The 23,900-nt window shown below is 37.0% G+C and overlaps 1 protein-coding gene across 2 annotated transcripts in view; it reads left to right on the forward strand.

Moving 5' to 3' along the window:
* Positions 1-23,900, forward strand: part of bcas3 (BCAS3 microtubule associated cell migration factor) — a 324,375-nt gene that overhangs the window by 285,868 nt on the left and 14,607 nt on the right. For both annotated transcript variants that reach the window (XM_051129928.1, XM_051129927.1), the window contains exon 23: positions 15,936-16,103. In XM_051129928.1, the coding sequence (XP_050985885.1) occupies positions 15,936-16,103 (168 nt within the window). The remainder of the gene's footprint in view (positions 1-15,935; positions 16,104-23,900) is intronic.

The raw sequence follows: 23,900 nt of genomic DNA on the forward strand, positions 1-23,900 counted from the left end.
CACAAAGTGAACGTGCAAAGAAAGTCATACACCCTTTACAAAAAAAAAAAAGGTAAAACAACATCAGGCGATTTTGAAGTTGGAGGAGAAAATGAGATGGAGTTTTTCACCCTACCTTTTTGAACCGTGGTACACAGACGAAGAATTAAACATGCGTTACCTTTCCAACATGATTAATTAATGTATAAAGTCAGAGCTAGTGCAAGATGAGCATTTGTGGTTAAAAAAAAAAAAAAAAAGGTATAGAAAATGTATTTTTTTAATTTTATTTTTTTTTATGACCAATCGTGTTGCTAGATTAGACCCTTATTCCTCAGATGGGATCATGAAACATTTCAGCATTTCAAAATGCAGTTTAAATGTGGCTTCAAATGATCCCAAATGCAGTTGTAAACTATCCCAGATTTAATGTCAAATGCTCGTCTTGTCTCACTTGTCTTACTTGTCTCACTCTGCCTAAACTTCAAAATCGCCCTATATCGCTGTTTTACCTTTTTTGTTAAGGGTGGTAGGCTGGTAGGCATGTTTTGATGCTGGGATGCTGGTTAGGTATGTTTTGGTGCTGGTTTAAGCTGGTCCTTTGCTGGGTTTATGCTGGTCATGTTGCTGGTCAAGGACCAGCATAAACCAGCAAAGGACCAGCTTAAACCAGCACCAAAACATGCCTACCAGCATATGCTGTTTTTTTCACCAGGGGGAGGTGAGTATTGTCTGCTTTTTAATCTGCTTTTTAGTTAACAGCAGTAAAAGTGTCGAGCAGATCTGATTTTATTAGCAGCACAAATATGTTTCCATCACTGAAGTCGTTTACAGTGTTAGGTACCTTAAATAACAGTTGGTTTTTCGTCTCGCTGTAGACTTGGACTCCCAAATGAGGAGATTTGAGACAAGTTGGTGAACTATTTGTCCGGTTTGAACGGCGTGATGTGGCTGGGATAAGCAGCTTTGGGAGGTTGAAGAAGAGAATGAGTGAAGTCCCAGGTGGACGGCTGGATTTGGCCACAATCATCATATCAGATGCTCTTCGGTGGCCCGCAACACACCGTCCTAAACTCACTGACTGATGAGACTTTACTTCTCTCCTCTGTCTTTTGATAAGATTACTTCCACTTAAGAGGGTTTAGACTTGACGGTGGAGAGGAAATATAACGGTGGCTGCATAGTCTGCGTAATAACAGATTAAAGACACATTAGGCGGTGATTTCTCATTATCAAATGGGATTGTGACAGATTGCACCATCCCCGAATGGAAATCCTCTCTGCCTGCTCTCTTTGATGCCAAAGTGGGCCGTGACCTCTGCCTGGACCCTAGGGACGGCAGGCTGGCTGCCGGGTCGATCGTTTGGCAGTACGGGTGGTGCTTGTCCTGCATGGCCCTGGAGTCTGGAGATCAGGGCTGTTATTACTGCGAGAAGGCTCTGCTTCATGCTGCCACATCAGAACGTGGCGGTCCGCCGCTCGTCTCCTCTAAACCTGTAATTGAACTTTCGGCACGGTGCAGGAAGTGTTTGTAAGTGATTATAAGCAATATGTTTCTCTAAATTAGGCCTTTAATTAGCTCCACAGCTTGTTTTTCTGCTTCATTTGCAACAGCTTTTTTTTAACATCAGTAGTTTTTTGGTAAGAATAGTAAGGGTGAAGTTTTGGCCCTTTTCTTTAAATAACAATGATAAGGGGGTTTGTATTGCTCAGCTTTCGAATGAAAGAAAAGTGAGATTCACAGGCAGTTGTCAACAGCTGCCTTTAAACTCACACTTATGCACACAGTTCTAAAGTTCTTACTGTTCAGTAAGAAAAAAGGATGTTCAATGAGGAAATGTGTAAGATGGGATTTGATTTATTATATCTTTTATCAGGTAATTGATTGAATGGTGAAAAGTGGTGTTACATGTCAAAACCATTCATATTTTTTAAACAATAGCTGAATAGCATTTTAAAATAGTTTTTTTATTTTGTGAAATAATGAAATAAAATAAAATTTGACTAAATTTGAATTAACTTAAATTCAGAAATGTAAATACAAATACAATAATTATTATTATTCATTTATATTTCTGAATTTAATTTCATTTAAATTTAGTCAGAAAACAGTAGTAGTAGTAATAATGTATAACATATTTCTGAAGAAAATAAAAAAAAGTCAAATTAAAAAAGGATCATTATTATTATTATTTAATAATACATTTCCGGATACAATTTATTTTAATTTAATGAAAAAGATGATGATCATCATCATATTTTTAAATTAAATATTATAAAATTTGACACAATTTGAATGAAATTAAAATTAGAAATACAAATATTAATGCAAATCCATTAATAATAATAATAATTATTATTCATTTATATTTCTAAATTTAATTTCATTTAAATTAGTCAGTAAATGTTGATTATTATTATTATTATTATTATTATTATTATTATTATTATTATTATTATTAATTGAAAGAATATTTGTAAATAGAATGTATTTTAAATGTAGTAAAAAAAGATTATTATTATGATTAATTTATAATAAATTTCAGAAAATGATAGTAAAAAAGATGATGATGATGATGATTTTTTTTAAATTTATAAATAAAACATAAATGTAAAATATGTAAATATGTTAACAATCATTATTACTTTATATTTCTGAATAAAAGTAAAACGTTAGTTTAAAAAATGAAATGTAATAGAATATTAATGTAATAGAAATTATGATAATGATCTTTTTTTAATTATAACAAAATTTGAATGAAATTAAATTTAGAAATATAAATATATATACAAATTAAATAATTATTATTATTCATTTATATTTCTGAATTGTCATTTAAATTTAGTTAGAAAATGTATTATTATTAATAATAATTTATATAATTTTTAAATGTATTTTCAATTTAGTAAAAAAACCTTGTTGTTGTTGTTATTATTATGATTATTATTATTATTATTATTATTTTATAATACATTTCTGAATAAAATGTATTTTAAATTTAGTAAAAATGATTATTATTAGTAAAGTTCCTGTGATATTTCTGAATAAAAGTAAAAAAAGTTATTGGTCCTATTGTTATTGTTGATAATAGTAGTAATAATAATGATAATAATAATAATAATTTAATTACATTTCTGAATATAGTTTGTTACACTGGGTACAAAAAGATTTATTATTATTGTTGTTATAATATTATTATGATGAGGATTAAACATTCTTTGTTTTGCTTATGTACCACGTGCTGTGTCAGGTTTGCTCTGACCAAGATAAAATTTTGGTGATTTTGTTTGTTTGTTTGTTTAATTGTAGGTAAAGTGAAATTGTAGGCTGTTTACTGTTCTGCATTAATGTACATGTGTCCATTAGTTATTTCATCATGGCTTATCCAGTCAGATTTTAGATCTGGAGCTGCAGTGTCTGTTTTATAAATACAACGTATACGGTTCTTCCCAAACATGATCTGATTTAACCTAGTAGTCCACTGCTGGTCTGTCACTGAAGAGGAGAATCCAGGGTCCTCAGACCTGGTGGCCAATCAAGTCATTGTTCCAGTCAGGTGTAACGGTGCTTCCAATCAATCAGATCACTTTCTCCCGTAGTGCGGCCTCTGTGGTGCACATCACCCGTCTGATAGATAATGCCATCTGACAAGGCCAGGGCCCTGTGGACGTGTCTGTGCGAGGGGGGAAACTCTATGGCGCTAACCTCCCATCTCACAGCCAGCTGAGACCTCTGTCCTCTGCACGTCTTCACTCTCTCTCTCACTTTCTCTCGTTTTCTCTCCTCCTCCCCCAGTGGTGGACATGAGACAAATTGTTGTCCGTGCAATCCTAACTTAGTTAGCCGGACAAACGCAGGAATCACCGTCGCCATGTCTGTCTGAGCGTCCCTCCTCATTACAAATGAGATCACAAAGCCCCCTGAGTGCCCTGAGCGTGACTCTCCATTTCTGCTCGCATGAGAATATCTAAATAACGTGCTGCTATTTAGTCATCGTACGTTAAGGCAACAGTAAACAGAATGCAGTGCGAGTTTATGTTTGTGCTGGGTCATTTCCTGGCTGAAAGTGTGAACTATCAAGACCCTCGGAAATGCAGACACTGTAAATAAATGCTGAAAGAGAGACACAGAGGGTGTAGTGTGTCTTCAGTTTGGACTTGTTGCATGAATGGAAACGCTGAGCAGTATTTGAATGCTTAAGTCAGACTTATGCCACTTGTATAGGCATAAACTGTAATTAAAATGCTAAGCCAGTAATTAATTATTTTCACTTTCTGGCCTATAGGTATAGAAGCCTATTTCTGCCACTGAATAAAAAATAAAAAAGGTATATTGTGACTTTTTTTTTCTCACAATTCTGACTTTTTTTTTCCTCAAAACTCATAATATAAACTCACAGTTCATACTTTTTTCTCCCAATTGTGAATTTTGAACTCACAATTGCGAATTAAACTTACATTTTGCAATTCTGACTTTGCTCTCAATTCTAAGGAGGGAAAATATATGTTTTCAGAATTTATATCCCATAATTCTGACTTTATTTCTCAGAATTGATCTCGCAAATCTTGGAATTGCAAATTGTTTTTCTCGGAATTGCAAGTTTTCTCTCAGAATTGCACAATTCTGAATTTTTGTTTTGTTGTTTTTTTTTGGGTTTTTTTTTCCCTCAGTTCTGAGGAGGGAAAAAAAAACTGAAATGTTTTCAGAATTATGAGTTCATATCCCACAAATCTGACTTAACATTGCAGAATTGTCTTTTTTTTCTGAGTTTTTATTTTTTATTTTTTTTCTTAAGTTGCGAGAATTGAGTTTCTCAGTTCAGAAAAAAAACAAATGTGATTTTAAATCTAGCAATTCTGACTTTATTTCTCAGAATTTATATGTTGCGAGTTTATGTCGCAAGTCTGATTTTGCTTTTCAGAATTTATGTCTCGCGAGTTTAGATCTTGCAATTCTGACTTTATTTCTCAGAATTTATATCTCACAATTGCAATTCTCAGAATTGCAATTTTATTTTATTTAATTTTTCTCAGAATTGTAAGTTTATATCTCGCAGTTCTGAAATTTTTCTCAATTCTGAATGGAAAAACGACTGATATGTTTTCAGAATTGTGAGTTTGTTTCACAATTCTGACTGAATAACTTGCAGTTGTGAGATATAAACTCTCAATTCTGAGAAAAAGTCACAATTGTGAGTTTAAATTAACAATTCTGACTTTATTTCTCAGAATTTATATATTGCGAGTTTGTGAGATATAAACTCTTAATTCTGAGAAAAAATTACAGTTTAAGTTTGTAACTTTCCCAGAATTTCAACTTTTTTTTCTCAGAATTGTGATTTCTTACGTTTTTTTTTTTTTCCTCACAATTTTAAGTTTATATCACACAATTCTGAGAAAAAAGTCAGAACTGTGAGTTTATATCTCGCAATTCTGACTTTATAAGTCGCAATTGCAAGTCTAGATCTCTCAATTCTGAGAAAAAAGTTAGAATTGCAAATTTGTATCATGCAATTCACAGAAAAAAAGCCTGATTTGCAAGATGTGAACTCGCAGTTGTGAGAAAAAGTCAGAATTGTGAGAGAAAAAGTTGCAATTTGTTTTTTTTTAGTGGCAGAAATGGGCTTTCATATATAGGCAATGAATGACCAGTATTACATTTAAAATAAAAAACTAAAATCAATCATTTTGTATGCCGCAAGTCGGTTTAGGCATAAAAACATGTAGTGCATTCCAGTTTTATGTAGACTATTCATTTTTTTATGAGTGCACAGTCCTTTGTATTTATATCATGAACATATTCCTGTAGTCCAGATGTAACAGGAATGTTATGTTTCAGATTTATTGCATGAACTTAATGCATACTGTATTTTGTCCCTGTGTGCATCTTCATTGCTCTGAGGTATTAGAAGTATGTGTGTGTGAGACTGATGGAGAGAGTGAGTACAGGTGTGTGTTTGTGTTATGTGGGGATTAAGGCCATGTCCATCCGTCAACTGCGGGCTGGCAGTCTCAGGCGGTGCGTGGGCTCGGGTTTCCGCCGGCAACAGCGGTCTGATGGATGGGGTCTGCTGGGATGGGCGGTATTGTGATTAATGTGGATACTCACCCCTAGCGCCAGATTTTACGCGTCTCTCATAGATCTGAGAAACACGTTCGCATCCACACACACGGTATGCTTTGACGACACCATGTCTGTCTGTCTGTCTGTCTATCTGTCTGTCTATCTGTCAGTATGTCTGTCTGTCTGTCTGTCTATCTATCTGTCAGTATGTCTGTCTGTCTGTCTGTCTATCTATCTGTCTATCTTTGGTAGTTTTTTCATTTGTTGTTCGATAGTTTGTTTATTCGATAAATAGCTTGATAATTTGTTGTTTGATTTTTTTTTTTTTTTTTTTTTTTTTTTTTGGTTCATTTGATAGTTCATTTATTTTTCGCCAGTTAGTTTGTTTAGTTTTTCATTTGATGTTTCGTTTGTTCAATCTGTAAATCTTTAAAAAAAAGACCCTTTTAAAACTTGTCTAAATTTTTAAACAAGATGGTCAAATCCTTGTTTTCACAAGTTGTTTTTTAATTTGTCATTTGATAGCTTGTTGATTTGTTGTTTGATATTTTGTTCATTTGATAGTTTGCTCCTTTGTTGTTCGATAGTTTGTTTATTGGTTTCTTTTGTTTCGTTTGTTCGATCTGTAAATTTCCAAAAAGGCTTTTAAAACTTTTTTTAAAAATTGTCAACAAGACTATCAAACCTTTGTCTTCACAAGTAGTTTATTCATTTGTTGTTTGTTTGTTTGTTTGTTCTTTTAAGAGTTTGATCATTTAATAGTTTTTCATTTGTTGTTTGATAGTTCATTTCAATAAATATCTTGTTAATTTGTTGTTCGATATTTTGTTCATCTGATAGTTTCTTTCTGTTGTTCACTAGTTAGTTTGTTCATTGGTTTGTTCGATCTTTTGTTTGTTCAATCTGTAAATCTTCAAACAAAGAGGCTTTTAAAAGAGTTTTTTAAATATTTTAACAAGACGGTCAAACCTTTGTCTTCGCAACTAGTTTACTATTTGGCTTTTGGTAGTTTGTTTGTTTATTTAGTAGTTTATTTATTTATGGTTTGATAGTTTGTTCATTTGAGAGTATTTTCATTTGTTGTTCGGTAGTTCATTGTTCAGTAATTTGTTTGTTCATTGGTTCGTTTGTTTTGTTTGTGGTAAACCCTTGACTGGTAAAGACTGGTAAACTCTTGTCTTCACAAGTAGTTTATTCATTTGTTGTTTGATAGTTTGTTTGTTTGTTTGTTTAATATTTTATTAATTTGATACTTTGTTCATTTGTTGCTCACTAGTTTGTTCATTGGTTCATTTGATGTTTTGTTTGTTCGATCTGTAAATCTTCAAACAAAGAGGCTTTTAAAACTTTTTTTTAAATTTTTAAGCAAGACTTGTCTTCACAAGTAGTTTATTCATTTGTCATTTGATTGTTTGTTTGTTTAATGTTTTATTCAAATGTTCATTTGATAGTTTGCTCATTGGTTCATTTGATGTGTAAATATTTAAACAAAGTGGCTCTTAAAAATGTTTTCTATATTTTTAAACAAGATTTTGTCAATCCTTTGTCTTCACAAGCTTTGTTAAAAATTTTTTTGTATGAATTTCTTTTAATTTAATTTATTTGCATTTAAATTAAACATTCAAATGTAAAAGATTCTCAGTTCAATTCTGAATAGTGCGGAAAGAATGTGTTATTTTCTATAAGGCCTTTATTTTATTATCACCTGAGTTGGAACGATTCGTTTTACAAGTCTGAGCACAGTCCAAGTGACTGATTCTCGGAAATTATCTACAAATATCACAATTTGCCAACCGTGAATACCTGTGAACTCTTGCCATGCTTAGGTTATTGACAAGAGCAGCTTAAATATAAGTAACCGTGTCTGTTGTTGTTTTGAATAAGATTTGATAGTATTTCGAGTGCTGATTGCTGAGTCAAGCCCTGGCGTCATGTTTTGTTCGTGGATCGGTGCGGCCCCGTAGGGTTTGGCTCCGGCGAGCACGGGAGGGGCTCGATACGTTCCAGCCTGTCAGAGAAATGAATGCACTCAAGTAGCTGTGAAACACATTAGCTTCTCAGCATAAACAAGACGTCTGCCTCATTAAGTTACAGCGTAATACAATACTCTTCCATATCAATTAGGCGTCGCTGCCACTTTGGCTGGTGGAAAATGGCTTCTCGCTCGTTCGCTCTCCATCATTAGGCCGCGTTCTGTTTACACGGACTCCATCAGTTTCATTTATTAGAAAAGCCTCGGGACACACCTAATATGCGATCGCTGTTTAACCGAGAAGCATATATTACACTAATGTGCCGAACTCAGGCGTGAGTGATGAAAGACTCGACCGATCAACGCTCGGACGTGTGTATTGCATGCGTATGTGTGTGAACCCTGCCGAAGAGGGCCATGGGAGCGCGCTCTCTCGCCCGAGCTGTCAGAGAGCGGGGCGGTTTGTCAGCAAACACACCCTGCAGGGTCTGCTCTGCGTCAAGCGTATCATTCTCCTTTAATCATAGCGCCGCTCTTTATTATTAACGCGGTCCCACAGCCCCAGATTTGAAGCGAAGGAACTGGAAAGGAGAAACACACAGCGGCGTTGTCCCAAGCGAGATTCTGCCCTCGTTTATTTCCCGGACGTCGAGCGAGAACCGCAGAGGCTCCGGCAGCCGCGCTGTTCGCTAATGCTGATGTTTGATGTTGAGTTATGGGGTTCTGAGGGCTTCTGAGAGCAACTAATGAGAAGAGTGGCTTGAACTTGGAAATGGAGGTGGACGGGACAAGTTCAGCAGCCTGGAATCGCTCTTAGGGAGGGTAAAGGGAGAAGTGGACCCTGTATAAACCACTGGGTTTGATAGTGATGATACCCTCACCAATCACAACATCACCCCTATTGCTTTAATCATCAGTGCAATGGGTTCTTCTGACGTTTACAAGATACACATAGCACCTGTGCGCTCAATATCAGATGTGGGCTTGTGAAAGCTCCTGTATGTTTTTGCAATCTGACATTCACTTAAAAACATACACAAACTTCATGATTTTGTGTTCTAGTGCTGTATTTCAGGCCTCCTTTACATCTTTCACTTTTAAAGGAGTAGTTCACTTCGAGAACAAAAATGTACAGATAATGTACTCACCCCGATGTCACCCAAGATGTTCATGTCTTTCTTTCTTCAGTCGTAAAGAAATTATGTTTCTTGAGGAAAATATTTCAGGATTTCTCTCCATATAGTGGACTTCAATGGTGCCCGTGAGTTTGAACTTCCGAAATGCAGTTTAAATGGGCGCCAAATGATCCTAGCCGATGAATAAGGGTCTTATCTAGCGAAACAATCTGTCATTTTCTATTAAAAAACCAAAACAATTTATATACTTTTTAACCTCACATGCTCGTCTTGTCTAGCTCTGTGATGCACATGCAAATTCTATGTAATCCGGGTCAGTACAGTTAGGGTATGTCGAAAAACTCCCATCTCATCTTCTCCACCAACTTAAAAATTGTCCTACATCACTGCAGAAGCACCGACCCAGTGTTTACAAAGTGAACATGCAAAGAAGATTTAAAAAAAAGCTAAGACAGTGATGTAGGAAAATTTTGAAGTTGGGGGAGGAAATGAGATGGGAGTTTTTCGACATACCCTAACTGTATTGACCCAGATTATACAGAGTATGCATGTGCATTTTTTTTATTTTAATTTTTTTTTTTTTTAGAAAATGACATTGTTTTGCTGGGTAAGACCCTTTTTCCTTTCCTTTCGAGCCCTTTGAAGCTACATTGGAACTGCATTTTGGAAGTTCAAACTCACAGGCACCATAGAAGTCCACTATATGGAAATGACATTTCTCTCAGAAAACATAATTTCCATAATTTCTTTACGTTTCTTTAAGTAACTTTGGTGATTTGCCACCAAATTTAGTAGCGTAGTAGTTTGGGTTGGTTTTGTTTTAGTCAGCTTTTATGCAACATTTTGAATTTGCCACCAAATTTTATTTTATTTGTTTATCTGACCTATATTTAATATATGTAAACATACCCAAACTTCATGATTTTGATTTCTAGTGCTGTATTTCAGACCTCCTTTACATCTGGTTTTAGCACAAAAGAAGCATGTTTTTTTAATTGAATTGAAGTGACATGATTATTAGCAGTGCAAAACCTCATTGCATATAATCCACGTAGCCGAAATCTAATAACAAAAACACATTTACATTTAATATCTTCAGTAAGTGTGGAACTACTTCAATCCATCTTAAAAGAGTTAGATCACCCAAAAATGAAAATTCTGTCATTAATTACTCACCCTCATGTCGTTCCAAACCAGTAAGACCTTTGTTCGTCTTTGGAACACAAATTAAGATATTTTTGATGAAATCGAAGAGCGTAGAAGGGGACCAAAACCATCGACAAAATAGTCCATGTGACATCAGTGGTTCAACCGTAATTTTATGAAGGTACGGGAATACTTTTTATGCAGAAAAAATCTCTTGGAGCTCTTGGATTTCATCAAAAATATCTTAATTTTTGTTCTGAAGGTGAACAAAAGTCTTCCAGGTTTGGAACGACATGAGAGTGAGTAATTAATGCCAGAATTTTCATTTTTGGGTGAACTATCCCTTTAATATGTGTTTTCAGTGATCCACTTTACAATCCTATCACCTAAAATGCAAGTTAAAGCCAGATGTAATGGATGTTAGGGTTAGGGTGTTCTCCTGTTCTCCATCCCATCTCTCAGCTGAATGAATAAGTGTTTTGAAACCATATATAATTAAAGAAGGAGAATACAAAGGGCCGAGCATGTGAATACATAAAGACATAGGCTTCTCTTAATCTATTAAAGGTGTTTGGGAGCCCAGGCAGGGCTTTCTAATCCAGAACGGCTCAACGGGTGCATTAGGATCCAGCGCTATGATCATTTCACAACCCTTTTGTGGAGACAGCAGGTCATCATAACTCTTAGCGGCATTATCGCGGCTTTAACCCTGATTTTTGATCCTCCTTCTGCAGGAAGAGCCGTTTCACACCCATGGAGTGCATAAAGGTGTTTTTATGAATAGGAGACACAATGTCTCTGAATACACTTTCACACTGACAATTTGAGCAGCCGCTGCCAATGCCACACACGAAGCATTGCTCTCTTCGCTATTAAAGGTTTAAGGCTAATTGTCAGAAGGCGCTGTGTTTTTCTAAGTTTGCCGAACTGGCTTTTGAGCGGGGCGGAGAGAGCGCCGTGGCTGAGTGAGCCGGAATCCATTGTGTGAAAGAGAGCGTAAAAGCCCGGTGAGGGTATTGATGGGATTACTCACACTCTCGCGGCTAAAGAGCGAGAGTGAAAAGAGAGAGCAAGGGAGTAAATGATTTAAAAGGCAGTGTAATGTAATGAGGATGGGGGCCTTGGAGGTGGTGGGGTGGGGGGGGGAGACTTCCTTATGGCCATCTATCTGACTGCTAATCCTCAGATCTTACATCTACATTAACACTCACACATCGCCGCTAAACACTTCTGGCAGCTTTTGGGTCCGCATCTCTCTAGCCGTGGCGCATGCTCGTCTGCGGCGCTGTCAGTCTGGCTTTTAGGAGCCGTTGATGCTGTGTGTGTCTGTATACCGGCGGCACTTTAAAGTGGTCTCTGATTAAGAGCCAGTGAAAGCAGGGTACACACCGAGGAGCTGGAGGGCAAGGAAATAAAGCCGGCTTGAGTGCCCAGTGTCGCTCTTATCTGGAGAGTTGGATGGCTTGATCTCTTCAAAGAGGACACTCACTCGAGCAAGGCCATAATCAACTGATAATAAAGTTTACTTGACTAACTACAGGCCTCAACTGAATTCTGGCCACACTGCTTTCACTAAAGTGGCCACCAAAATTTTAGTGCTTGATTTAGTTGTAGTTAGTATTTTATTGTATTTTACTTTACTTTACTTTACTTTACTTTTAGGTAACTTGTGATTTGCCACCAAATTTAGTAGTTTGTTTTGTTTTAAATTTCCCACCAATATTTTTATTACATTTTTAAATTTAATTTATTATTTTTATTTATTTTATTTTATTTTATTTTATTTTATTTTATTTTATTTTATTTTATTATTATTATTATTATTATTATTATTATTATTATTTTATTATTCAGTTTTTACTTTTAAGTAACTGGTGATTTGCCACCAAATTTAGTAGTTTGTTTTGTTTTGTTTGATTTTTTTTTTTTTTTTTTTTTTTTTTTTTTTACAATTTTATTTTTTATTTATTTATTTATTTTTTAATTTTATTCAGCTTTTACTTTTAAGTAACTTTTTGTATTCAGCTTTTTACTTTTAAGGTTTGTTTTATTTAATGTTTTTATTTTATTTTATTTTATTTTAGTTAAAGCGTTTACGTTTAAGTAACTGGTAATTTGCCACCAAATTTAGTAGTTTGTTTTTTAGTTTTGTTTTGTTTTAGCCAGCTTTTATGCAACATTAAGAATTTGCCAAAATTATTTTATTTTATTTTATTTTATTCAGCTTTTACTTTTAAGCAACAATTTAGTAGTTTTTGTTTTGTTTTGAATTTGCCACCAATATTTTTATTACATTTTTAAATTTAATTGTATTATTTTTATTTGATTTGATTTGATTCAGTTTTTTACTTTTAAGTTTTATTTAATTTAATTTATTATTTTTATTTATTTTATTAGATTTTTTTTTCAGCTTTTACTTTAAAGTTTGCCACCAATATTTTTATTACATTTTTAAATTCAAGTTTATTATTTTTATTTTATTTTATTCAGCTTTTTACTTTTGTTTTATTTAATTTAATTTATTATTTTAATTTATTTTTTTATTCAGCTTTAACTTTTTTTATGTTTTATTTTTTTATTTTTTGTTTTATTTTATTTTATTCAGCTTTTACTTTTAAGTAACTTTATTTTATTCAGCTTTTTACTTCTAAGTTTTGTTTTATTAAATTTATTAAATTTTATTAAATTTTTTTTTTTTTTTTCAGCTTTTACTTTTAAGTAACTTTGGTAATTTGCCACCAAATCTAGTAGTTTTTGTTTTGTTTTGTTTTAGTCATCCTTTATGCGTTATATTTTATTTTATTTTGCGAGCTTAACTTAGCTTGTAATTAGCGCAGAGTGGATCATATGGGCACTTCCTGTTCCCAATCCACCTCTCTCTCCCTATCATTTCCTGTCCTCGGTCTACCCTCTTCTAAGTAAAGGTGGCAAAAGGCCAGAAAAAGGTGGAGGTCTTCTCGGCAGGGGCAGTTTAAGCAGATGCCTTCTTGGACAAATGACAGCCCGTGATTTACACACTGTCCATTTTCCACCAGAAGCCTGTTTGTTTTTAGATACAAGTGAGCAACATTACACAAGTCTAACACACTTTCCTGGGGATAATTGCTTGTTAGCTCAATTTCACTTATGACCCCTTAATAAAACCTAATTGAATTAGCCCCACCTTTGCTGTTCTTTTAGGTGTTTACGCTTCTCTGGTGCCCCTTGTAGCCCAGAAACGGGATAATGCGTGTCCCCCACATGCCTCAGTAAACCTGCCGTAACCCGAGGCTGTCGAGGTGAATGTTCTCTGAACTAAATAAAGAAAATCTCGAAAAAGAGATAAGTAGCTCTGCGTTTGCCAACATCTAGGAGACGACTTTCCCACATGGGTTTTATGATGATAAAAAAAGCTTTTTTTTTTTTCCTCCTCCCTGTTAAATGTTAACATCACATCCTCATACCTCAGTGGTTCAGACAGGATTTCCAAGTGAAGAATCAAAAGCTAGAGGAACACGCGAGGACCCACGTGGGTCCGCTCAGGCCTTTTGTCTCACCCAGAACCTGCGGCAGGCGTTTTATTATTGAATTGGTGAGGCTGAGCTCTGACGGGTGTGAATAAATGCGGAATGTGGGCTGTGGCGGCTGTCAGCCAGTCTGATGAAGAGATCTTCCCTATTGGTGGGGATGAACTTCTGACCCCACATCCTCTGTCCTGTTCCCCTTCAGCTGTTGGGCCGCTTTAAAATAACGGTACACGCTCCGACCTCCTAAACTTGTCTAAAACTTTCAATGTGTGATGACCCTGACCGTGAAAGAACCCACTTTGCTCTGGTCAGGTGTTTTGTCTTTCTTCTGAACAGGTTGCTGACTAGTAAGCTGAGCAAGAAAATCAATTTTATTCACTAGTGCAGAATGTATGTACTCATGCTAAATGAATAAATAAATTTGCAGCCGTTCAAAAGTTTGTGATCGGTAAGATATTTCATGTTTTTTTAAGAAGTCTCTTATGCTCATAAAAGTTCAGTTTATTTGAACAAAAATACAGAAATGTTATTGCAATTTAATGTAACAGTTTTCTATTTTAATATACTTTAAAATATAATTTATTTCTCTGATGCAAAGCTGAATTTTGATTAGCCATTACTCCAGGCTTCAGTGTCACATGATCCTTCAGAAATCATTCTAATATGCTGATTTATTATCAATGTTGTGCCGCTTAAGTATTTTTTGAAACCGGTGATTTTTTTTCAGGATTCTTTGATGAATAAAAAGTTTAAAAGATCAGCATTTGTTCAAAATCCTGAAATCCTGAAAAAAGTATCACAGGTTCCAAAAAATAAAAATAAGCAGCACATCTGTTTCCAACATTAATATAATAAATCAGCATATTTGAATGATTTCTAAAAGAACCATGTGACACTGAAGACTGGAGTAATGATGCTGAAAATTCAGTTTTGTGTCTCGAGAATAAAATCTATTTTAAAGTATATTAAAAGAGAAAACCACTATTTTAAATTGCAATAATATTTCACATTATTACTGTTATTTCAGTATTTTTAATCAAATAAACACAGCCTTGATGAGCAGAAAAGACTTAAAAACAATAAAAATCTTACTGATCACAAACTTTTGACCAGCAGTGTATATTGTTACAACAATTAAAAAAGCTGTTTTAGTATGTACTGTAGTGTTTTGGCGACATACAGAGCTGTTGTATGTGGGTGGCAGGTACGGATGCCACTCCCATTCACCCTGCAGGAAGTTGCTTTGATGGCGGGCCTGTTGACTCTGGCGATTTCGGTGCTTTGAGGAGTCAATGGCAGACACAGGACAAACAGCTTTTTATGAAGTGGTATGAAGTTATCTTCTGTCTGTGAGTCTGGCCGGGCTGGTGTTTTACAGCAGATAACGGCAGGCCTCTTGCCTCCCTATCAGCGCCGCGCCACCGGCCGCCCGCGCTCCTCTCTCGCCCGCGCATTAGCGCCTGTCAGAGGCCTTGAGTGTGGCTGAGGGTTTGCAGGGGAGGCCAGACAAGGCCAGATAGCCGTTGGCCTGCAGATCAAAGGGTCTCCCTACAGGCCGTTCAGATAAAGCAGCTGTATTTCATGCGGCAGGTATCTATAATAGAAAGACGCCACTGTCTGAACTGTGGCATCACGGGAGACAGACAAACTGCGCTTCCTTAACACCCCCCTCCTTATGCAATATCTCTTTTATTGGCCTAGGCGCTTATTGCTGGAAAAAATGAGCCCAGTGTTTTTGTTTGAAGTCATATTGGCCCACAGTGGTGTTTTTCAGGGGTCAGTCATTTCCTCTTTGCTATCCCTGTCAGAGGAAGGCAGGGGGGGTCGGCTAGGGCTTGAGCTGCTATGTGTGCCAGATGAAACACAGATAGCTGTTTATGACCTCCGAGTTACACCAGCATAGCCATAGACACTTTTCAGGCTCATTATGTATTATGACTTAAACGAGACTTGCAGTGTTTTCAAACCGGTGTGATTTTTGTATGATTTAGCAATCATCATTATCATCATGGGTGTCATAAAATTTGATAAGCAACAGTTATAAAGGACAGGAAAAACAGTTTGCAGTGAAAAAATTTATTTGTAATTGAGGTTTGAACTGTTGTTCTTCTCTCTTGTTTTTTCTCTGGCAGGCATGTTTGACCGCAGCGTCACCCTGCTGGAGGTGTGTGGCAGCTGGCCTGAGAGTTTCGGACTGCGTCACATGTCCTCTGTGGAAGCCACGGAAGAGGGCCTGAAGGAGAGGCTGGCAGATGCAATGTCAGAGTCGCCCAGCAGAGACATTGTGGGCTCTGGGACAGGTGAGTGCAAACACTCTCACTAATTGTTTTGGTCATCATTGGACTAGAACTACATTGGTCCCCACTGTATACAATTGAGGTCAAAAGTTTACATACACCTTGCAGAATCTGCAAAATGTTAATTATTTTATCAAAATAAGAGGGATCATACAAAATGCATGTTACTGACCTGAATAAGACATTTCACATAAAAGATGTTTACATATAGTCCACAAGAGAAAATAATAGTTGAATTTATAAAATGCCCCGGTTACAAAGTATACATCCCCTTGATTCTTAATACTGTGTTATTACCTGAATGATCCACAGATTTGTTTTTTTGTTTAGTGATAGTTGTTCATGAGTTTCTTGTTTGTCCTGAACAGTTAAACCGCTCGCTGTTCTTCAAAAAAATTCTTTAGGTCCCACAAATTATTTGGTTTTCCAGCATTTTTGAACCCCTTCCAACAATGAGTGTATGATTTTGAGATCCATCTTTTTTCCACTGAGGACAACTATTACAGAAAGGAAAAACAATGCATTAAGAGCCGGGGGTGAAAACTTTTGAACAGAATGGAGATGCCTAAATGTCAAATTTTTAAATGTAGTACTGCCCTTCAGAGGCTACAGAAGATAGTTACATGTTTTCCAGAAAACAACATAAGTTAAATTTACCCTAATCTTCAAATTCAAAAAGTTTTCAACCCCCCAGCTCTTAATGCATGCGTTTTCCTTCTAGAGCATCAGTGAGTGTTTGAACCTTCTGTAATAGTTGCATATGAGTCCCTCAGTTGTCCTCAGTGTGGAAAGATAGATCTCAAAATTCAAAACTACACTGTGGCATTACACTTTCATTAAATACTGATAGGCATTTTTAAAGTGCCTCTATTTTACCATTTTTAAGGTTCCTAATATTGTTTTGGAAGTCTCCTACAATAGGTTTGCATGCATGCAAGGGCAAAAAACGCTTTTGTTTTCTCCAAATCTGCATTTAATATCACCTCATTTTGCAAAGATTCTTAAACTATGCATTTGAAGCAGTTCAAAGATTCAACCTCTCTAAAGCCAAGTTCAGACTACATGATTTTAGCCCGATTTTGGCACAGTCTGTTGATGTATGGTGTCGTGGGGATTCGTAAATGACAATAGGCGTCAGGACCCAGGATTCAGTTGTTTCATTTCATGTAGTGTGTCATAATGGATGACAACCGAAACGAAAGAGAGACAATAGTATCGGTATGTGGAATTTTACATTGGAGAAAATGTTCATGACACTATGACATTAATACTCCTGCGTTTATGATGTTTCCTTGAGGAACCACCGCAACAGAGTGAAAAAAAGGTGACTTTTGACTTGTTTTACCTCAGTTCTCTTTGGCACTCCATACTATCCTTTTCGCGCAATCCAGATTTGTTTCCAGTGTTAGGTTTTCTTTCTTTTTTTTCTTTTTCTTTTTTGAACACAAGACAAAGCAAAACACACTAGCCATTGGTTTTCTAGCCACTGTTTGTTTCCACTCATGGCACCTTCTGTGTAGGCCTGTCATGTCGATGAGATGCAGTTATCAGTAAAATTACGTGCTTGAGTGCAGTGTCAAGTTGTTCACATTCGGCCAATGTAGAACATAGGCGAGGATTACACAAATTACTAACGACTCGTTTAGGCTGTACAAAATCAGTAACTTTATTTAGCGACGTTACACAAAGCAGTTTTGGAAATAGCATAATAAGGGCACTTTAAAGTACTCGTATGTACCATTTTGGGGTAAATAAGGTACAAAGTTGTGTCTTTTAGCTTTTGTACCTTAGGGGTATCACCCAAGTGATAGCTTTGTACCATTTTTCTGAGAGTGTATACAAAAAAATAACAGATGTTATTTTTTCTTTTTTTGTTAAAGACCTGCCAACAGAACTTCAGCCAAGTTTGTTCTTCTCATTAGTAGCTCGTTAAGCTCAAAAGCAAACGAACTCCCTCAGAAGTTAATATGGTAAACCTTATTTTGTTCGATTTGCTCTTGCTAATTCCTCCAGTGACTAGGGGAATCAGTTATGTCTCCTCAATCCTGTTTGAATTACGCAGAGATAAGAATACATCCTGGCGTATTTACGTGATTTCTCGTACAGATCTTGGAAAAGACACATTTCAGAGGTTTTACAATAACAAATTAGGTCATTCGCATCGAGGCGGCCGAGCGGAGCGAAATGAGGGGGGAAATTGCCACTCTTGACAATCCAAATGTTTAACTCATTTAGGAAGCTGCTGCTCTCCGGCCCTCCCCCTCGTCTGAACAAGACTTTCTTTGATATCTGGAGAAGATGGAGGTTGGATCCTGGACGCCGCTGCTTGGAGCAGCGAGGTCACAAGGGCCTAATGCATTTAGCATCGACTGGCCCTCTCTCGTAGCGCGTCTATTAGGCACTAATTTGATTTGTACCTATTCATTTGCAGTCCCTGCAGCAGCACCGAGTTGGCCCTCTCCATAATTGGTTCTGTCTCTATTTTTGCATCATTAGATTAAGCCCGACTCCCGGACACTTGTAGTCTGCGCTTGTCCGTCCATTTATACAGCCTAATGTAACACAAAATTCATTACTGATCACATTACTCTCAACTTTTGGCCCCACGGGCTGGCGGATGAATGTAACGTTAAGCATCTCCTGAAGCAGGAAACCCAGAGTACGGACGAAAAATGGATTGCGGCGAGAGGCTCTAAATAAACAGCACGGTGGCTGGGGACAGGGTGCTGGAGCCTCTGATGAGCGCTAGCCATTCGTTATGTCAGTCTGTGTCTTTTTCACAAAGACGTTCGGCTGCAGTTAAGAATCGGTGCCAGACTTTAAGAGTTCAAGCCATTCCCATTTGGATCTTTGTCGAAGGTACCGACTAATGTGGCAGTAAGTGGTGAGAGTAACGGCCGAATATTGGTAATTACCCTATAGTCATCCAAAGTACCCTCTTCATTTGTCGCCATGGGTCGTGTCTGGGTTGTGTCTAGACGCTTGTTGGTGGAAACTGTCATTCAAGATTTTAGGATTCAAACTTTTCATTAAGGTTTTAATGCATCCTAGCTAAATAAAATTGATTTCTTTAAAAAAAATTATAATAATAAAAATCTTACTGACCCCAAATCTTTAAATAATAATGTATGGAAGCCCGTTTCCACCACTGAATGAAAAATGTCAAAAAGGGAATTGGGATCTCGCAATTCATTTTTTTTCCTCAGAATTGCGCAATACAAACTTGCAAGATTTTTTCCTGCAAGTTAGTATTACGCAATTCTAAGAAAAAATGAAGAATTACGAGTTTATTTCTCGCAATTCTGACTTTTTTCTCAGAATATATCTCATAAATCTAACTTCATTTCTCAGAACTGTTTATATCCCTAAAGTCTGAATTTATAACACACAATTGTATATCTCACAGTTCTGAGAAAAAATACAGAAATGTGAACATTTTATATCTCGCAATTCTGACTTTTTTCTTGCTATTGCAGGTTTATAGTCTGCAATTCTGACTTGCGGGTTTATAGCATGCAATTCAGACTTTATTTCTCGGCATTGTGTTCATATCTCTTAAGTCTAACTTTGTAACTTGCGATTTGAAATATTAAAAAAAATATGAATTGCAATGTTATATCTTGCAATTCTGGCTTCATTTCTCAGAATTGTGTTTATACCTCTCAATTCTGACTATAACTTGCAGTTGCGAGTTTGTATCTCACAATCAGAATCAGAAAATCAGAATCGCATATATCTTTTTTCTTGCAATTGCGAGTTTGCAATTCTGGCTTTAAAAGTCACAATTGTATAAAAAAGTCACAAGTTTTTTTGTCTTATTGTGGCGGAAACAGTCTTCCACAGTAATGTGTGTGTATATACTATATATACAGATGATACTGTGTGAATTAGGTAAATTATTTATTTATTTTCCCACAATAACTCCTTCAGTCTCTACACTCCTTGGACCCCACTTTAAATCTCTTTTACAGTGTGTAAGTGCCATAATTTTATTCTTAGACTTTTCACAGATCGAGGTTTGCCATCTAGACACGACTTTGCGACTGGTGTGGGATTTATCTGATCGGTTGTAAAGCAGCGTGGGATTGTGTCGTTGAGCTGTGGGTGAGCCAGTGCATCTGCTTAGGTAATACCTGAGCAGCTTTCTTTGTAGTTGTGGGACACCCCGTTTAATAAGGCAGGTTCAGCCGGGAGCTTCTTTGAAGGGTCGAAAGCAGATGGTTCGACACTTAGCATCTCCTCACGCACAGGCGCTTCTTCAGAAGAGGATTGTAGCGTCAGGGGACATCTCAGACTCTTCTTCTTCTACTTTATCAGTGGCTAACTACTTCCCCATGTTTCGTTCCATCTATCTCCTTCCTCCAGTCCTCACGTTTTGCTTTCTTGTGTAGTTTATCATCAGTGAAATTGAGACCTGGGAAGCAGGTGGCGGGGAGCGAACGCGAGGCTCCCAGTTTACCGTAACGCAAGGAATGTAAAAGAAAACTCTTGAAATGCAGTCATCTTAAAATTAGATTTTGGCCGGCGGCATAATGTTGCAAATTGGATTTTTGTCATTGGTGCTAACCCAACGTAAATTCCATTTAAGCAGGGGGAAGAGGACAGGGCTCAACCCTGTCAAGCGCCGTGTCCCTCCCCACACCACCACTGCCAGTGTTTACTGAGGTTACACACAGGGATTATGTCTCTGTCATTCCTCATTACTCCAGCCGCCCCCAAAAAACACATTTATATCTATTTCCCTGTTAAGCGTACAATACTGAGAGCACACTCTCAAATCCCCACCCCCCTTCAGCCTTACAGAGCTTTCAGAAAGTAGTAGTGATGTAGACATGACTCTTAAAAATTTGATAATGCTAATACACTGTCTGCCTTTAAACAAAATGCTTCAGCGAGAATATTTTTTTTACATTTGATTTATTTTAGTGAATCGGTTCATTTGGTTTAGTTCAAACTGATTAAAGCAATGCCAAAACTTTGTTTTAGAGATTTGAATTTATGCTTGTATGTTTTGTGTAGTTGATTAGCACAGTACTGTGATTATGGAAAGGTTTTGTAGTAATTGCGTATGGCGGTGTGAAAGTTGAAAGCACTCTCCTTTGTTGTCTACTGAACCAAATATATGTCTTCTTTTAAAATTATCAAGGCCGATGGGTTTTTGTGCACTTGAAGGAGAGCCCACACTGTCATAGCCGGACATGCTACAATAGCTTCATTGTGAAGAGGATGTTAGCGACAGCTCTCAAGCACACTCTCTTTCTTTCTTCCTCTCCTTCCTCTTCATCCCTGAGTATTCAGTTCAACCCTCCGGGCAGAGCTTTACTGTGATAGCAACACACGTACGTACACTCTCTAAAACACACATACACAACCTTCTTATATATATGTCAATGTTGTTAGCTATCTTTTATTCATCTTGACTGTATTTGAACTACTTTCATTAGTTTCGAAGTAGCTTCCCAATACTGAAGCTTCATTACAGAAACATTCACATGGCCCTTAAACAGTCATGCATGAAAACTGGTAAAAGAAAGAACGCATGTACGTGAGCATAGTTTTCCCGACATAAATGCACACTCACATGCTGTGACCACCACTGAGCTGACTGAACTGTGACCGGCTGAACTTATGATGATTAGAGCTTTTGTCACGAAACTAGGAACAATGCACTTACATCCGCCAGTAACACTCGTCTGTACATACTTCTCTGATGGCTAGACACTCCAGGGCGCCAAAAATCCGTCTTCCTCTCGATTGGCTGTTAGCACTCATGAAAGAAGCAGGATGTTTGTTTTCCAACCTCTCTAAAGTCATCAAAACATGCATCACTTGATATTTTAGCCTTTGCACACTAGTTGTCTCAGTTTTAGTTTATAAAATTGTCAGGTCCTGTTTTTTTAATGATGAGTTAATTGTCTGACCAGGGATTGGTTATTAGTTGGCTCTCATGGAATCTGCGTGGAGAATTCCACAGAAAGTTCCTCAGGTTTTCCTAGAATTAGTCATGTCATTCTGAAAGTTCTGCAAGTTCCCAAGTGCTTCTGTGTTTGTTTATTTAGCTATTAATAACAATGTTATATTCTCAGCTTGAAATATTGGCTTCAAGATCTTCATGTCTTACTTTCTTCAGTTGAAAAGAAATAAAAGTTTTTGAGGAAAACATTAGAGATTTTTCTTCATATAGTGGACTTCAGTGGGGTTAAAGGTCCAAATTGCAGTTTCAATGCAGCTTCAAAGGACTCTACATGATCCCAGTTGAGGAATAAGGGTCTTATCTAGAAAAACTATTTTTTGGAAAAAAATCTAATCTATATACTTTTTAACCACAAATGATAATCTTGCATTAGCTCAACCTCATGCATTACATAGTCACGTTGGAAAGGTCACGCGTGACGCACTGACCCAGTGTTTACAAAGCAAACGTACAAAGAAAGTCAAACGCCCTTTTCAAAAAAGGTAAAACAACAATGTTGGACACAATTGGAGTTTTTTGCCCTACCTTTTTAAACCAAAGTACACAGATGAAGAACTAACCAAGCGTGACCTTTTCCATGTGTGAAGTCACAGATGGGCATCGCAGAGCTAGTGCAGGATGAGCATTCGTGGTTAAAAAGTATATAAATTTGTAATTTTGTAGAAAATGACACATCGTTTCACTAGGTAAGACCCTTATTTCTCAGTTGGGATTGTGTGGTGCCTTTTGAAGCTGCACTGAAACTGGAATTTGGACCTTCAACCCGTTGATCCCCATTGGAGTCCACTATATGGAGAAAAATCCTGGAATGTTTTCCTCAAAAACCTTAATTTCCTTTCAACTGAAGAAAGAAAGACATGGATCCTGGATGACATGGGGGTGAGTAAATTATCAGGAAACGTTTATGCTTATACAGACTAAGCCTCACAATCTACTATCAATTTCATGTATGCTAACAAATAAATGAGGCTTGTTCAAGAATTAGGCATGAAAATGAATCAAACAGGCCTTGAGTTGGTAATTATTCCAGGTATCACTGGCGTGGCAGATTATCCCAGCGTGCAATAGGGTAGATCCTGTTCTGGGCGTACTGAAAACCCTCCATTGTTTGCTTACCTGCTTAATGACAGTAATATTCCCTGTTTAAATTGGACCAACTCGCAAGTATTCTTTCGCCAAATCGCAAGCTATTATCAAAAAGAGCGTTCCATGTCTTAATGTCACGGCTCATTTTAATGTGGTACGATAGCCATCGCTAAAGCAACAAGACACAGCTGAAAGCACAGCAGCCCAGTCGCTCGCCGTGCAAAGGACTTAGCTTGTGCTAATCAATCATCCGCCACCTATACGCAGCACACGGACGATGGATTGCATAAACAAACCCAGCTCTAATCTGGGTCTGCTCAATCTCCTGCCAAACCCAAGTTCCTCAGTGGAAGTGTGCTGGACCATGAAGTTGCGCTACGAGTCTGGAGCTTTGGTAAACGTGTTTAGCTGCTGTGAGTTTGGAAAGTGTAAATACATCCATATGTCATTTAAATCCTCCTCTGTTCACAGTGACCCTGCATTTGTAGGCAACAAGACAGGCGTGATCATAGGGATATTAGGTCCATTTCTGCACGCTGTGTTGATCTGACCTCTGCGGAGCTGTTGCTGAAGATAAAGCCTCCAGCTCTCTGTTTGCTGTGCCGTTGACCCTGATGCTCAGCTCAGCTGTAGCTGACATCATTACATACAATGTCTGAGTCCAGAAACACGAATGATCCCATGATCAGTCTCTTCAGTCCAGTCAAAGCTTTGAGAGTAATGTGCAACGACAAGGTGAG

Source organism: Labeo rohita, chromosome 15, assembly GCF_022985175.1.
Source record: "Labeo rohita strain BAU-BD-2019 chromosome 15, IGBB_LRoh.1.0, whole genome shotgun sequence".
Classification (NCBI taxonomy): Eukaryota; Metazoa; Chordata; class Actinopteri; order Cypriniformes; family Cyprinidae; genus Labeo; species Labeo rohita.